A 15,181-nucleotide genomic window follows, 5' to 3' on the forward strand; every position below is an offset into this window, starting at 1 on the left:
AAAGGCCTGTCCACACTATCAAATTTTATGTGACCAATATTAAAATGTGATATGCCGATATTTGGGTGATACAGGGATGTCACCAGCTTTTTGGAGTGCCGATCAGCGATCATCCCGCGTTTTCCGAGGGGGGGGGGGAAGAATGCAACAAAACAGATGAAGATGAGACTTACTGTAGGCCTAATTAAATTCAATAGTTGACATGCTTTGTTTTAGATTAAAAAATAATAATGAACAAATCCCGGCGACAAAGCGTCAATCCGACTGTACCCAGCCAAATTGTTTGCCGTAATTTCATATGTTTTTACGATTACCACGATGAATGTGTATGCCACTGATTTATGTGCACTCATTTTTTTTTTTTTTTTCCATTTACACATTATATATCAATTATGACTAAAAGTGAAAAACTTAAAATACAAAATGAAAACAAAGTAAAGAAATAAAACATAAATCAGGTTTCGTAAATTTTTAATAATCTTCCTGCCCCGGATCATGCTCTCATAATAAAACACTTGAATGGTCACGATTTCAACTTTAACTTTTGAATGTGTACAGCAACCGTGTCATGCCGGCCCACGACGTTCGCTATGACTCAACTGGGCCTAGCTAGGCTGTTCAGTTAGCGATGAATAGCAGGGCAGTGCAGTATTTTGTTACAATTAACGTAACCACGGAAACATTTATTGTATTCTTCTTGTCTTTATCTATCAATTTAGCTTGTCTATTGTGTTTAGGTAAACTAATTATTTTGTTACAATTTGTAAACTGTTGAAATAATAGTGGTGGATAGGAGCCTGTAAACTATTAAGGCCTGTTTATACTTGCAATGATGACAATAACGATAACGATAAAAAGCTAAAAAGCAATTGTTAGTACAGAAAATAAAAGAAATAAGGCAAGTTTTTACACTAGGACGATTCAATGATGACTTACAGTATCGTGTATAAGATAAAAAATATTTCACGAATCAATTCAAAATGATGTCATAATCATGAAAAAAAATCATAGTAGTAACAAGTTTTTGCTTGTTTAGATTGATTGTTTCTAATTTTTCCCTAATTTTTATTTTGTGTTTGCCCGGTTTTCTTCTTCACATTTACTTATAAATTACTTTGTCCATCTGATTTTTAGGCGACCATGACTTAAAGTTCTCGAACTTATTTTGGTCGCCTTCCACACAAATAATTTACTTTTATGTATTATATTACGACGTATTTATTGGCTTTATCATGATTATGTTGTATTGTGTGGAAAATGAACAATAAAAAAACAAACAAACAAACAAACAATGATTTTATCGTTATCCCATGATTATGATGTCAGTTAAATTGGTTTGTCGAAATATTTTGTTATCGTATAGACGATAGTCGCCATCGAATCGTCCTAGTGCAAAAAATTTTTTCTTCTATTTTCTGTATGAACAAACTTTTTAGCATTTTATTGTTATTATTATCGTTACAAGTATAAACAGGCCTTTATGACTTAATTCTAGAGTTCATTGCCGATCATCACATACTCCCTGCAGTTAGGACTAGAATCAAAATGGATAAGCTACCAAGTTTATTTGTATTGAATGCATGAAAAATAGTCTTTTCAAGCAAGTATTTTTAGCTCCTCATTTGTATATGGGCAATTCCATGCAAAATGGACAAAGCACCTAAATTTTCAAATTTTCATATTCATTCTATATTTACAGTTTTATTAAAGCTTAAAACATATACGTTCAAGATTTTAAAATTTCAAATCAGAAGTATTGTTAAATATTAATTAAAATATGTCAATAAATAATTTTTTTATTTTGATAAAATTTCACATACCAACTTACCAAAATAGACTAAGATAAAACTTGAAATTATATTAAAATCTAGTTTAATATGGTCAAATGGCTTACTAAGAACACATATTTTCATTCAGTTTTACTTTTGCCTCATGTTTTATTAATCAAAATGCGAAAATATTAAAACCAATTAATATGTCATTTAGTTAACAGAAAACAACATAAAGTTAACTTTTTACGAAAAATATAAATTATTAAACAATACAACTTTATATACAAAGCTAGTTTTAATAGGGCTATCTAGTGGCATTAATTTTATTTCCTAATTCATTTTTGTTAATAAGTTATTAGCATATTAAATATGTCATTTAGTTACCGAGCCGGTAACTAAATGACGGTAACACAATGACAAGTCAAAATTTGTATTGAAACAGTTCAGTTTATTTGCAATAAAGTGTGTTATTGAATGAGTTTTCAAGTTTATGTAACTCACAAGGATGTCATTTGAGTCTTATACAATAAAGTATTTTAACAATTTCCACTGAATAGCTTAATTATTATGCAAATGATCAGTTTCTTATTTGGCATATTCTAAGAATATGGGCCTGTTACTATTTAGGTCTGGTTTTGGTGGTGTTTTGTGACAAAAGTTTAATTAATCACTCATCATTTGTGATTGGATACTTTCCAGCCAAAGGTTTATAGCCTTGTTCACACTGGCTAACCAGCATCTCGGCTACTTTTATTGCTGAACGAAGTGTGCCCAGATGCATGAAGATTGACCAGGCAATTTTTACCGATCTAGAAAATTCAGTATAGATAGTATGACTAAGTATTATAGTATCTCTGAGCACATGCTAATACCACACACACTGCAAAGCTTTTGAATTTCCCTGTTAGTCTTGGCAAACTTAATCGGATGCGAATATGGTTAAATACGTATTATGTTGAGTATGTGTTAAAACCGGGGTTTTATACCTATTGTACATTTAATTAAAAATCTTAGAGGCCTAATTTTATTTATACAGTATCAAGAGCAATCCTTACAGTAGGGTATAACAATGAATGTAATACCTTTTATTTAAAAAAAAAAATTATTTATCATAAATGTGATTTTTATTAACAAGACTCCGGTAACTAAATGACGGTAACTAAATGACAAAAATTTAGGCAACTGCAATATACTTGATTAGATGTAAATATTATGATTTAAAGACATATTTTTAAGGTAATTGGTTAATTAAAATGCGCCACAGAAATGAAAATTGATTTTTATATGCTAATATCTTCAGAAGTACAACCCCCATAACCCTGAAAGTTTGTGTTACAGGACCATGGTAGGCCATACTTTCAATGCTTATTCCAAATCTATAATCAGAAAAGTTGTAGCATGTAATTAGAAATAGCAAATGTCTGAAAATTGGACGAAAAGTTGTCTGGACCATTGTTCTAGAGGCTATAACAGGAACTTAGAGTTAAACCATTTTAAATCTCCATTTGAGGAATCATAGCCCCATGTCAGATTTACGTCATTTAGTTACCACTCATATTAGTATAATTTTTTTACTAACGGAAAGTGATTTAAAAAAAAAAAATCATTTTGTATATAGAGGAAGCTATTTGTTATGAAAAAAATGTATTTTTTTTTTAGTTTATTGGCAGAAGTACCTTGTGGTACATGTGTTTGAAAATACAAATCTGTGTCAGAATGTCATTTAGTTACCGTGGATTTGCCCATAAAGGTTTGGTAACATGACTGACTAAAAACATTTTCATTAGGAATACGATTTCACATGACATACTTCCATAAGCAAGTCACATGATACAATTCCATTAGACACTAGAGTACCATGTGACATACAGTATACTTCCATGGTTGGCATACTCCCATGGGCAAGCAACACAACATACTTCAATGGAAAACATGACATATCGGAATTGACATACTTCCATCAAGAGACATAATTACATGAATAAACGACATACTTTTCTGGGAAAGCAACATGACATACTTCTATGGGCAAGCTACACAATTCCGTGAGTACCCAAATAACATACTTTCATGTGCAGGCAACATGACATACTTCAATTGGAAAAAAAACAGTTCCATGGGCTACAAAAATGACCTACTGTATTTTAAGGGCAAATAACATGGCATCTGTACTTCCATGGGCAAGTCACCTGTTCTCTGAAGCATTTCTAAGTTAACTTTGTTGATCACCTTTGAACATTATTGCAATGGATACCGGGCTATATAAATTTATTAGATTGATAGATAGTGTATTAACTGTACCTTTTCATAAGCTTATCACGAAACCCAATTCTAAAAAAATGTTGTCATGTTCTAATTCATGAATAAATTCCATGGACACTAATTAACCCTTAGTAGTAAGTGTAATGAAATGAATGACTCGAGTACCTGATGCCCTAGAGTGCAATACAAAGTGACACTAACATCAACACTGACATGGTTTTCTTAACAGCAAAAAAACTAATTTGTTTCTCTACAACCTACTGTAAATAGCTATGTGAAAATCAAGTATATGAATCATTTGCAGCCCACGAAAATGAATATAAGTGTATAAGTAAATGTTCCCAACCTATAGCATCTTAAGCGAAGGCCTCTAATCGTTAAAGGTGGTGGTACTGAATAGTGTGGTGTGATGCTAGAAGTGCAGGGCAAAATACTGTACAAACATTACACTTTATGTTGAACTAGGACAAGAAACTAGTTCACCCTAATATAGATTGCATTCGCACTGAATGTCAAAATACAGTAGATGAGACACAAATATTCATTTAGATTAAATTTGTGTATTTGGTTTATTATGGTTTTTATTCTTTTTTTTGAAGAAGGTACTACTGTAGGCCCCTAAACTATCTCTGATCTCTCACAAACTTTAAGGGGAAAAAATCTAATTGCAGGGGTTCTAAGTCTCTCTCAAGTGGTGAGAAACTCTCAGCAGTTGGGGACAGTCTCCCGCACCCCGGAAAACTAAAATATTTCCCACAAATTCTTAATATATCAGGGCTTGAAATTAAGGGTTATTTGTTCGTATTTGCGACCTGATTTTTTAAAGTGCGACAAGGAAATTAAACTTTGTTGCGCTCAGTGCGACAAGGTCATTTGATAGCGCAAGTAGATTTTGTAAGCAGCAGGAAGGTGGTTTCCCTCCAAATCCCAATTATTTACAACTTGTACAGCCCATTATTTTCAGTCAGGCAGTACGCAAAACCTGTTATCATTCATTTTACATGTACTGTATCAACCAATCAGCATGACCTAGACTGTTAAAGTGTGACGTCGTACACTAAAACGTGTCAATGTGCGCTCATCTTATTCTTGGTAAATAAGCGATCACCGTCAAAGCGAAGGAGACTGGTATAAAAACATCGGATTGCACGATTTTTTACTATTTTATTGAGTGCTACTCTTACCTGCACCTCCTTGTTCCTTAACATATTTGTTCATAAAATAGACTATGTACCAAAATTTCAAATGATCGTATACTGTATTGGACTCATATGATGTAAACGGCCCAGATCAAGCAATAATCAAAATTTAACTCTAAATAGATCGTAAATAAATACAATTAGGCATCATCTGGATGATTATATTCAAAGTACTACCGGTATTATTATTAAGGCAGACATCTTTTATTGAAAACCAAACAAATTACCTAAACCTCATACATTATGAAATAAGATTACGCTTCTTCAATCACATGGCTGATGATAACAAAAAGGGTATAATTAAAATACTCTTTGATGATAGCCTCAGCCAGACTTCATGGAGCAGGTATAGTTTAACAACATGCATCTCAATGAGCAACATCTTGAAATTTACAAAAAAACAAACAAATAAATAGGTCTCACAGCAAATTTTGAAACCTAATTAAATGAAATAATATAGAAAGCAACTCCTTTACTACCATTCATTTATTGAACGAGCCAGTCGGCTTCTGACCTACTTTTGTTCGTATCGGCGGCATACAAAGAGTCAAATGACTTTGTGTCTGGCAACCTCGGTGTCTGTGTCTACCAGGAGGAGCCTGGAATTGGGAACGTTTCTCACTGAATGTAGTATTAAGCAGAGTTATTTCATAGGCAACTAGTAAATGGGCCTCTATCAAACAATTTATTTCATTCTTAACAAAGTATCAGCAGAAAGTAAGCAAAATGATTGTTTAATCGTGTTTTGAAATAATATAAAAATTGAATTGTATATAAATGAATATTTAAAGATTAAATTTTAAACGTGGAATTAATAAAGTGCAACAATTGAATTAATTGGTTAATTTAATCTAGAAGATATATAAAAAATATATAATTCTACAAGGAATGTTTTGCGTTTGACAATAACAAAAAAAGTAACAACAAAACAACATCAAACTAACCGGTAGCAGGCCTTCCAATTACTATATTTCGCGGAGTAACAACCCAAACCACATGTGCGCCCGACTACACCGGCTGGCGAGTAAGGTATAATGTTGAGTCCATTGCAAGTTGTAAACCAATCAGAATGCTGGGATATTACATCATTCGGGGCAACTTGCAATGTTTGGGATATGTTACTCTGCGAAACCTTTGTAAACACTAAAAGTTTGACAATGTTCACTGGCGATTAATACTGAAGTTTTGAAGTTGGAAGGCGTACCAGTTTTTTTTTTTTTTTTTTTAATAATTCTCAATAAAAACAACCATTGAACAAGAAAATGAAACTATAGATCGTTATATATGTAGGTATAAGATACTTTTCTGAAGTTGTACAGGCCCAGGCCTAATGTTCTAGGCTACAATATAACCTAAATAAGAAGTGTCGCCGGCTCGCGGCCCGGACTGTGTGATGCCAATTTTTCGGGCTTAAAACGAAGCCTAAATGGCCTTTGACAAGTGGGGAGCTGGAATCTCAGCACTCCATAAATGTTGGTGAAAACTCTGGAACTCTATTTAGGTTGAAATTATTATGTGTAAATTGATTTAGAGTTATCTCATAAAGAAAAAATTCTATCCACGCATATTAAAAATAAGTCTGCCAATTTCCGCAGAAATGTTGCAGTAAAGTCGGCCGGTGGCTATTGTAACCAATGTATAGGCATTCGCAGTGTTAGTGCAATTCTGCGGACCTATTTTCTCGAAATTTCCTGCACAAATGAAGAAAAATACTGAAAAATTTTAAGAAAGTGTACAGAAAATATAATTAATTGTTTCAGTAATAATAATTAATAATTTTATAATCAATATATCAATCCACATAAGTAACTGCAGATTTTGGCAGTCCATTGACTAGACAGTTTAGCTAGCACATTATTACTGCTCATGTTTTTCTTTTTTATATTGTGTATTCTGTTAATAATTAACAGAAATTTGTAATTTTCTTAGAAATATTCCTAACAATTGAAACTTTCCATGAAATACTTTCCCTTTCCTTCCAGTTAGGTTGAATTTTTTACCTTGCACCTTTTTTCTTTACTATCCCTTTAATATATATTTTCTTTTTAATATTGTTTCATCCTTTTTCTTATTTCATTTTTGATACTTACCTTCCTTTTAGTTTTGTCATTGTCATTTTCTTTCCACCATTTTACTTTTATTTTTTTTTCTTTCCTTCCTTTTGTTATTTCTTATTTATTATTTTTCCTTGTTTTTTTTTTCAATTTTAAAAAATCTCTTCTCTTTTTCTTTCATGTCTTCTTTCTTGCATAATAATCCATGGGGACAGTGTAGGTGGGTTGGTGGGAGTTTGTTAGGAAATATAAAAAATAAAATATTGCGTAGCGCTTATTATCTTAGGGGATGCGAAAAGGATGGGGAAATATGTGCTACTAAAAAAATTACTTATGCTACCAAATTTCTTTGGGGGGTGCCAGAAAATTTTTGCAGTGCTACCAAGAAAAAAGGTTAATTTCAAGCCCTGATATTTGCATGTTTTTACTTGTCTCCTAGCAAAAAATCAAATTTGTTGTGTTAAGAAAGCTCATTATAAATTAGATCTCACAGACTGGAATTGGCTTCTTTCAACTTGAGACTCCTGCATATGAGAGAATTAAGAGAATTTCTTATTGTAGCGTACCTACGGGAGCATACCTACGCGTGGAATGCGTGATCTTACCTGTAGGAGGGTACACAGCATGTGCAGCTAAAGGAATTCCTGGATTTCTTGGATCAGCTGAAAATAAGATTAGAAAATATGCAAATGTCAAAGAGTTTACTATGGAGCGCAAATTAGCTCAGCAGGCTAAACTGGTGGTAGCCAATGTGTTCGTGCACTGAACCGAGGATCTTTTCAGATACTTGGCTTCTGGTTCACATCCAATCACTCAACTTTTTGTATTTGTGGAGAGCTGTTTAAGTTACAACAGTGCATCATTTTGTGGAAGAGATACAGTATTTTGTTGCTGGTCCTGTGTCCAATAATGCCAATACTGGGCAAGTTAAAAAAAAAATTCTAGTTCGGAAAAGGTACAAGGGGATTGTCTCCCAGAGCACAGCACAATTCACCATCTGAAGGACCACCACTCAAAAATAAATCTTTAAACTTCCGTGGGTTTTACACCAAAAAAAATCCACTCCAAGCATACTTCACATGTTGTACAGTGACTTTATTAAGAATTTTATATTAATTTCCAGAATGCATCACTTGAAAATCTCTTGAGATCAATTTGTAATCAAATGAATTCTCAGGTTTCTCATAATATTAGTATGGGAGTCAATCGAATTATGCAAGGTTAACGGTTACTCAGCATGTGTTGTTCATGAGTTGTAAGTAACTAACTGACCATTTTAAGGTTCAATTTTAATACATTTATAATATCATGTATGAATTATCATGATTAATACAGACTTAGATTACTCCTTAATTACATTTTCGCTTTTTAAGTACTGTACAAGGCACAGTAACAACTACAGTATATCCTGTCAAACAATGCTATACACTATAGTTCTGAAGAAAAGCACTTTTGCATAGCTAGTGTTAACAGGCCTAAAGTACATGAAATGGTAAAATAAATAGACCTAATTATATAGCTGCCTACAGTAATTTACTATACAACCAGACACTGCTGTGTGATGCTGAATTTCCATCATCAGTTACTATTATGGGATTTTTGTGATTTAATATTTAACGATCCTAATTAAAATGCAAATATCCTGAGATTCCAATAACCATGAAAATCTGGCAGTACGGTAAAATTGACTTTATTAATTCATTCTGTACAGCAATTGTGTCCAGTGAAAATTGGAATAACAACATAGTTACTAGTCTCATTCAGATTCGAATTTCCATAATCAGACATAATTTTACAAGCTTGAAATATTTTACAAACATGCATATTCAATAAACATAATAACAATGCATTAGCTGAGACTAAAACTTGAAATGAACTACTACTGTATAGCATCAAGAAAATAATGCATCTTGGTTTAGACGTTGACATTTACATAGAGTGTTCAAATAAACACTCCAGGGCATGTATTATTCAGCAGGTTATAAAGGGAAGTGCACTCAAGAGAAGAGGCATTTGAGGGAGGTGTTTATTTTTGGGTGTAAACATATACTAAAATCATCATCCCTTCATCTAACTGCAAATGTAGAGCTAAAAAAAAGTTATTGTCGAAAATTGTGTATTCCATTAAATCTCATGTTAGCTAACCTGTACTGTACGGAAGTAATTAGTAAAATATTGGTGATAATAGTGCTAAAAATTGTGTTGCTTCCATTAGTTTTATTCTCAATCATTTCTGGGGGGAGGGGGAATTTATCCCAGATGACTTTCTGAAAAGCTAAATTATTTGAGAGGGTTTATTTAAATTGTAGAATCTACTCTACAAGTTAGTGACTAATTGTGTTCAATATGTTTCATAAGGTGCATACCTTCCAACCAATCATTGGCATGAAATGTAGTTTGGGGATACAGTATTTACATGTACATGGGCATGTCAATGTTATACAAATGAGGCTAATGTATTCGTCGACTACAGCTACTGTCCTCTAGTTAGAGGTACAGTGTTAGGATGTTTACAGAATAGTGAATGTACCGTACAGTGATCATGCACAATTGTCATTTCAATACCATTTAAAATAAATCACCAATGAATTTCCAGATGACAGTAAGTAGGGAAATCAAGTGACCAATCAATGAGTGTGTTCTTTACAGTTGACTTAGATAGGGAAATCAAGTGACCAATCGATGGGAGCGTTATTGATTTTACAGTATACTGAATTTCATGATATTGATTTGTCTTCTCCATAATGCTGAGAGTGTGCCATAATGCAATTTGTGGTGCTGAATCCAGAAAAAAAGAAATTGCAGATTTGTAGATATTATTAGAACACAGCTCCATGATTAAAACAAGTTTCTCTGGCTGAGAGATAATTAATGAGCAATGTAGTGAATATCAGGCTCCAATAAATCAGTGTTTGTACGTTATAGTATGCACAATTGTATTAACAATTATTAACTGCAAGTATAAAGTATTGTATTACTAATGTTATGGTACTGTATCTGCAAATTGTATTATATCTTTAAAAAAAAGGTTATTTATGAAAATTTGTTTTTATCTCTCTCTCTGAGAGAGAGAGAGATAAAAACAAATTATATATCTTGATACAGTACTTCATTCATTCTTTTTGTTGTTGATATGACCAAAAAATTCAAGGTTAATTAAAATAAAGAAATAATAAACACCTTAAATTAAATCTTGAAAAAACAGTTACTGGGTCAAGTAGTTTCTTACATTAATTAGCTAATTAACTACAAGTATTCTAAATAAAAAATAAACAGTTAAAGTTACAACAGGTTTAATGTTGCAGTTTAATAAATGCTTAGAACAATTTTGTAATTATAACAACCACCAATTTAGACAAAAAATTGATAATCTTGGATTGGATTGGATTGATTTGGTGTAAACACCAAGGATAGCCCACGAAAGTCTAGAAGACTTATTTCCAGTGGGGTCCTTCTGGTGGTGATTGGGCAGTACACCAGGAGACAATCCCTTACTCTTTCCCGAAGAGTGTACTGCTTTCATTAACGTGCACATGGGCCATCAATGCACACAGGACCAACGGCTTAAACGTTGCGTCCGAAAGACAGTGCGCTATTGTAACTTGTGTTTCACCCTCCAGCTGAAATACAAGGAGTGGCAGCGATTGGAATTAAACTGCACAGTACGCTAAGTATTAGAAGTTATATTTAGCATGACATTGATTTATTTTCAAATTCAGCATGTTCTTCTTAATACTTACACTTAATACTTGTTCTATTATATACTACTTATTATTATGTTTAATGTCATTTATGTTTGATACTATGAACCAACTGGGTCTGAAAATAATTATGGTAAAAATATCTAACCAATTGCAACAATTACGATATTTACTTCACCCTTTTAAGGCCTAGTTGTATAATGAAATAAACCAAGAAATTGGATATAGAATCTAAAACAGGAGTGGGCCAAAGTGAATTTTTGAATTAACCCAGAGGGCCACACCAAACTTTGATACAGTATTTCCATTTGTGCTTCCAAAAAGCTTCATGCACTGCTTTTACACCACTTTAATCTCAGTTTAAATACTACTTTTTAGAGATTGTTGGTGTCAAGCCATAAAAAACAAGGTGTTTTCTAGCCAAAGATATTTGGCGGGCCGCACATATAGGGTTTTTAATTCATTTTCGCGGGCCGCAAAAAAATCACTGTCGGACTGCACTTGCCCACCTGTGGTCTAAAAGCAGATTATGCTGTATAGCAGAATTAAGTGACATGTCTTTAATATCATTTACATGTCGGCTCAATTTTCAACTACTCTCTATAGAAAATATTGTATAGTATACATACAGTAGGTCTTACTGCCATCCTGACAGATCTAAGACTGTTTACTTTTGTTACTCAGTCAGCAATTTAATTTTGACACTAGTACTCTGTACTTTGACAATCCAATTCTAATGGTATCAAACCCTAAACAAGGCTAAAGCTAATCAATGTACAGAAAGTTGTACAATAATAAAGCTTGGAGCAACTGACAAGGGTGGCTCCAGAGGGGAGGCCAGGGCCCTCATCAGGGAGACTACAATAATACAGACTGATCTTTTTTTCTTTCTCTTCTTATTTAGCCATCTTCGTTTTTCAATTTAAATGTCGGGGATTCCTACCTTTTCACAACAGAATGAGGGAAAACACTTTCAGTGTGTAGCTCTTCGGTCTAATGAACTTTTGTTTTCATAAATTACAGTTACGTTTTAGTAGAACCTGATCAGGGCTACTGTAGGATACTGTAACCTTGTCAATCTGTGAGACGGTAGAGTAGGTACAGCATTCAGTGCTATTAACATACATTAATATATTTTTTTTAGTGTAGGCCTGTTGCCTGGTCCATGGTGCGGGAAAGGGGGTGGGGGGTGAAGAGAGCGCATCAAAAATCAGGCCTGGATTCTCCTACAGTATATTGCACAAAAACTCAAAATTGGAATCTTAATCTAAGCCAATTACTTACGTTTTGGATAGTATACTGGATTCATTTTCTGTTGTGAGCAGTTTCTGTAAAAAGAATGATACTTAAATTACAATTAGCAAATTGTGTACAGCAATCTTACACATTTCTGCCAACAATTTAATTTGGCACGCACCTGAAAATTTGGGGTGGTCTAGGGGCAGTGGCGGCTGTAGGATATATTTTCGGCGGGGGGAGGGGGAGCTGAGCTGTCTGACAGGGGGACTTGAGCTTGTAGGCCTGAGCTGTGGGAAGGGTTAAGAGGGGGGTTCCCCCTCCCAAATGGGATTTTTTAAGGATAGGAACATCTCATGGCCAGAAATGACGCTCTCAGACTGTGACAGACATTTGTTGGCTTGGCGTGGGCCTATTTTTATATCTTTTTCACTCTGACTGCCCAACAGGCTTGACTGTCTGGTGGGGGGGGGGGGAGACTTAAGCACCTGCCTTTTCTATTTGCCCTAAGGCCAAAGCCTAATATTTGGTGAAATCTGGGCGGACATCAGCCCTTATTTTCCAAAAATGTGTGGACGGATTTCTAGGCCAAACTTGTGCGCGGAGGATATATTCCCCTCTCAGGCCTTACTATACAGTCTGGAAAGAATTAGACAATAAGGACCATTTTCGGGACGATTGGGCCAGTCTGAAAGTGGGCCTGATCATCCTGAAAACGGGCCAGATAGTCTGGAAATAGGCCAAATCGTCCTGGGACTGATCGTCTTGTAGGCCCGCTCGTCAGACTGTAGGCATAGTCCATGACTGTTAATTGTACTTGTTGATGTTTGATATACTAAAATAAATAAATATAGGCCTATGATGATTTTGATGTTATCTGTATGTTAAATTAATTTAGAACGCAAAAATGAATCTGCATTAAAGTGGGCCCGATAGTCTACACTAGGTGGGCCCGATCATCTTGGTGTGGGCCTGATCGTGTGGAAATGGACCCGATCATCCTGGGCCTGATCATCTTGGACCTGATCGCCTTGTGGGCCCAACTGTCTTTCACCTTCTGGAATTCATATAAAATTTCATAAATTATTAGGCCCAGACCTAGTCTTGGCAGTATTATAATATGAAAGTTAATTTCTCCCCATCACTAATCACCTTCCCTTCTTACCCTTCCCAACCTAATGGCTGGACATATTTTTTTTTAATGTATTCAGTAATTATTATAAAAAATTAATAAAATATTGGTTTTTTTTTAGGACAACAGTAGGCCTGGGCCTAGCCTAGCAAAGGCTGACTGACACATACAGTAATTGTATCACTTTCCACCCTCCACAGTGTAAGTACACGCATCCTTTATCCTGCGATATCCAATCATTTCGGTCACACCTTCATTTCGGTCGCATTATGCATTTCGGTTGCGGCGTATGGCGCGTCGACGGAGCGACTGCAAATTTGGAACAAGGGAGATAAGCAGTATAGTATTTTTATAAACACAAAACTTGCATAAAACATTAATTGACTAACAACTATTGGTATTACTGTACTATAATATTATAGTTAATGATTATTAATATTACGTGTATCACTTGTTATTTTTCTTTTTTTACAGAAACAACGAAAATGTTACAAAGTCGACTTGGTTTTGAGACAAGTTTCTCTTTAACGTTTTTTGCGATATATATTTTATTAATGCATAAATTGAATGGAGATTTATGAAATAAATATAGTCAATAGATTAGTTTTTCATACATTTGTTTTCTTGTCTGCTACGTTTCCATTTATCTTGAATGTTCTGATCATGTTTATAATTTGATAAAGGAACCTAATGAATATGATGAACGAAAATGAAGAAAATATATATGTAGTATTTTCATACTTTTTTTTCCATATAAAATTTTCAATATATTTATAATGGCCCATTTCAGGCTTCTTTTATATTCATAAGCCCGACAAAATGACTCTAGATATATTCTATAGTTGGGCTAGAATTTAATTTCCCACAAACTAGATTCCCATGGTACTCTTGTTTATAAAATACATAGTAAAATGCAGTTTTAATATATAATTTAAATTACAGTACATGTTAATAGCCATTCCACGGTTTTGGTCTTCGGGGCAGACTTCCTTCTAAAGCCAGAAAAATTCACTACTTTGAGACCTCCTGTACTAGTTGCCTGGTAACTAACCATAAAATCGAAAAGAAACTTTCCCACAACCAAGGTTCCACGGTGGTCATGAGGGTGAGATGGCATATTCTTCATATGCCGCCTTCAGGAATGTGAACGCATATACAATGCAAAGACAGAAGAAGGTCAGATGCTAAATATAGATGACTAGCTATTTTTAGCAGGTCATGGCAGTGGTAGTGAAGGTGTTCAAGTGCGTTCACCTACTTCATGTCACCATTAACTTCGAGTCATCAATCTGATGATCATATTTGTAAAAAAAAAAATATTTACATGAATTGTAAAATATTAGTTTAAATGGAATGTACAAATACATATATTTTAATATTCTGATATAAAAGTATACTTGATTTAACAAATTAAATCATATCGTAACAACATTCCTAGGCCTTTATTATGAATAATTCAGAAATTGATAAATACAAATATGTACTTGACTTTTCACTTCTGAATCTGTAAGAAAAAGAACAAGCTAAAATTATATTCAAATTACTTGCAATCAGGGATGTCACCATGCTGGTCGGCGGTGGACAGGCCCGTCCAGCACTCAACATTTCCGACCAGGATTTACAGGCTCCCGACCACCACTATTATTTCAACAGTTTACAAATTGTAACAAAATAATTAGTTTACCTAAACACAAGACAAGCTAAATTGATAGATAAAGACAATAAGAATACAATAAATGTTTCTGTGGTTACGTTAATTGTAACAAAATACTGCACTGCCCTGCTATTCATCGCTAACTTAACAGCCTAGGCCTAGGCCCAGTTG

General features: G+C 34.0%; 1 protein-coding gene across 1 annotated transcript in view; it reads right to left on the reverse strand.

Annotated features, from left to right (window-relative positions):
- LOC117103349 (probable Rho-GTPase-activating protein 7) overlaps positions 1-15,181 on the reverse strand; it is a 34,160-nt gene that overhangs the window by 10,870 nt on the left and 8,109 nt on the right. The window contains exons 2-3 of the mRNA XM_033243886.1: positions 12,273-12,316; positions 7,893-7,949 (exon numbers count right to left, since the gene is read on the reverse strand). Of these exons, the coding sequence (XP_033099777.1) occupies positions 7,893-7,949; positions 12,273-12,297 (82 nt within the window). The 5' untranslated portion in view covers positions 12,298-12,316. The remainder of the gene's footprint in view (positions 1-7,892; positions 7,950-12,272; positions 12,317-15,181) is intronic.

This window comes from Anneissia japonica, unplaced genomic scaffold (assembly GCF_011630105.1).
Source record: "Anneissia japonica isolate Jap-2015-1 unplaced genomic scaffold, ASM1163010v1 scaffold1891_len642697_cov171, whole genome shotgun sequence".
In the NCBI taxonomy this organism is placed as follows: domain Eukaryota; kingdom Metazoa; phylum Echinodermata; class Crinoidea; order Comatulida; family Comatulidae; genus Anneissia; species Anneissia japonica.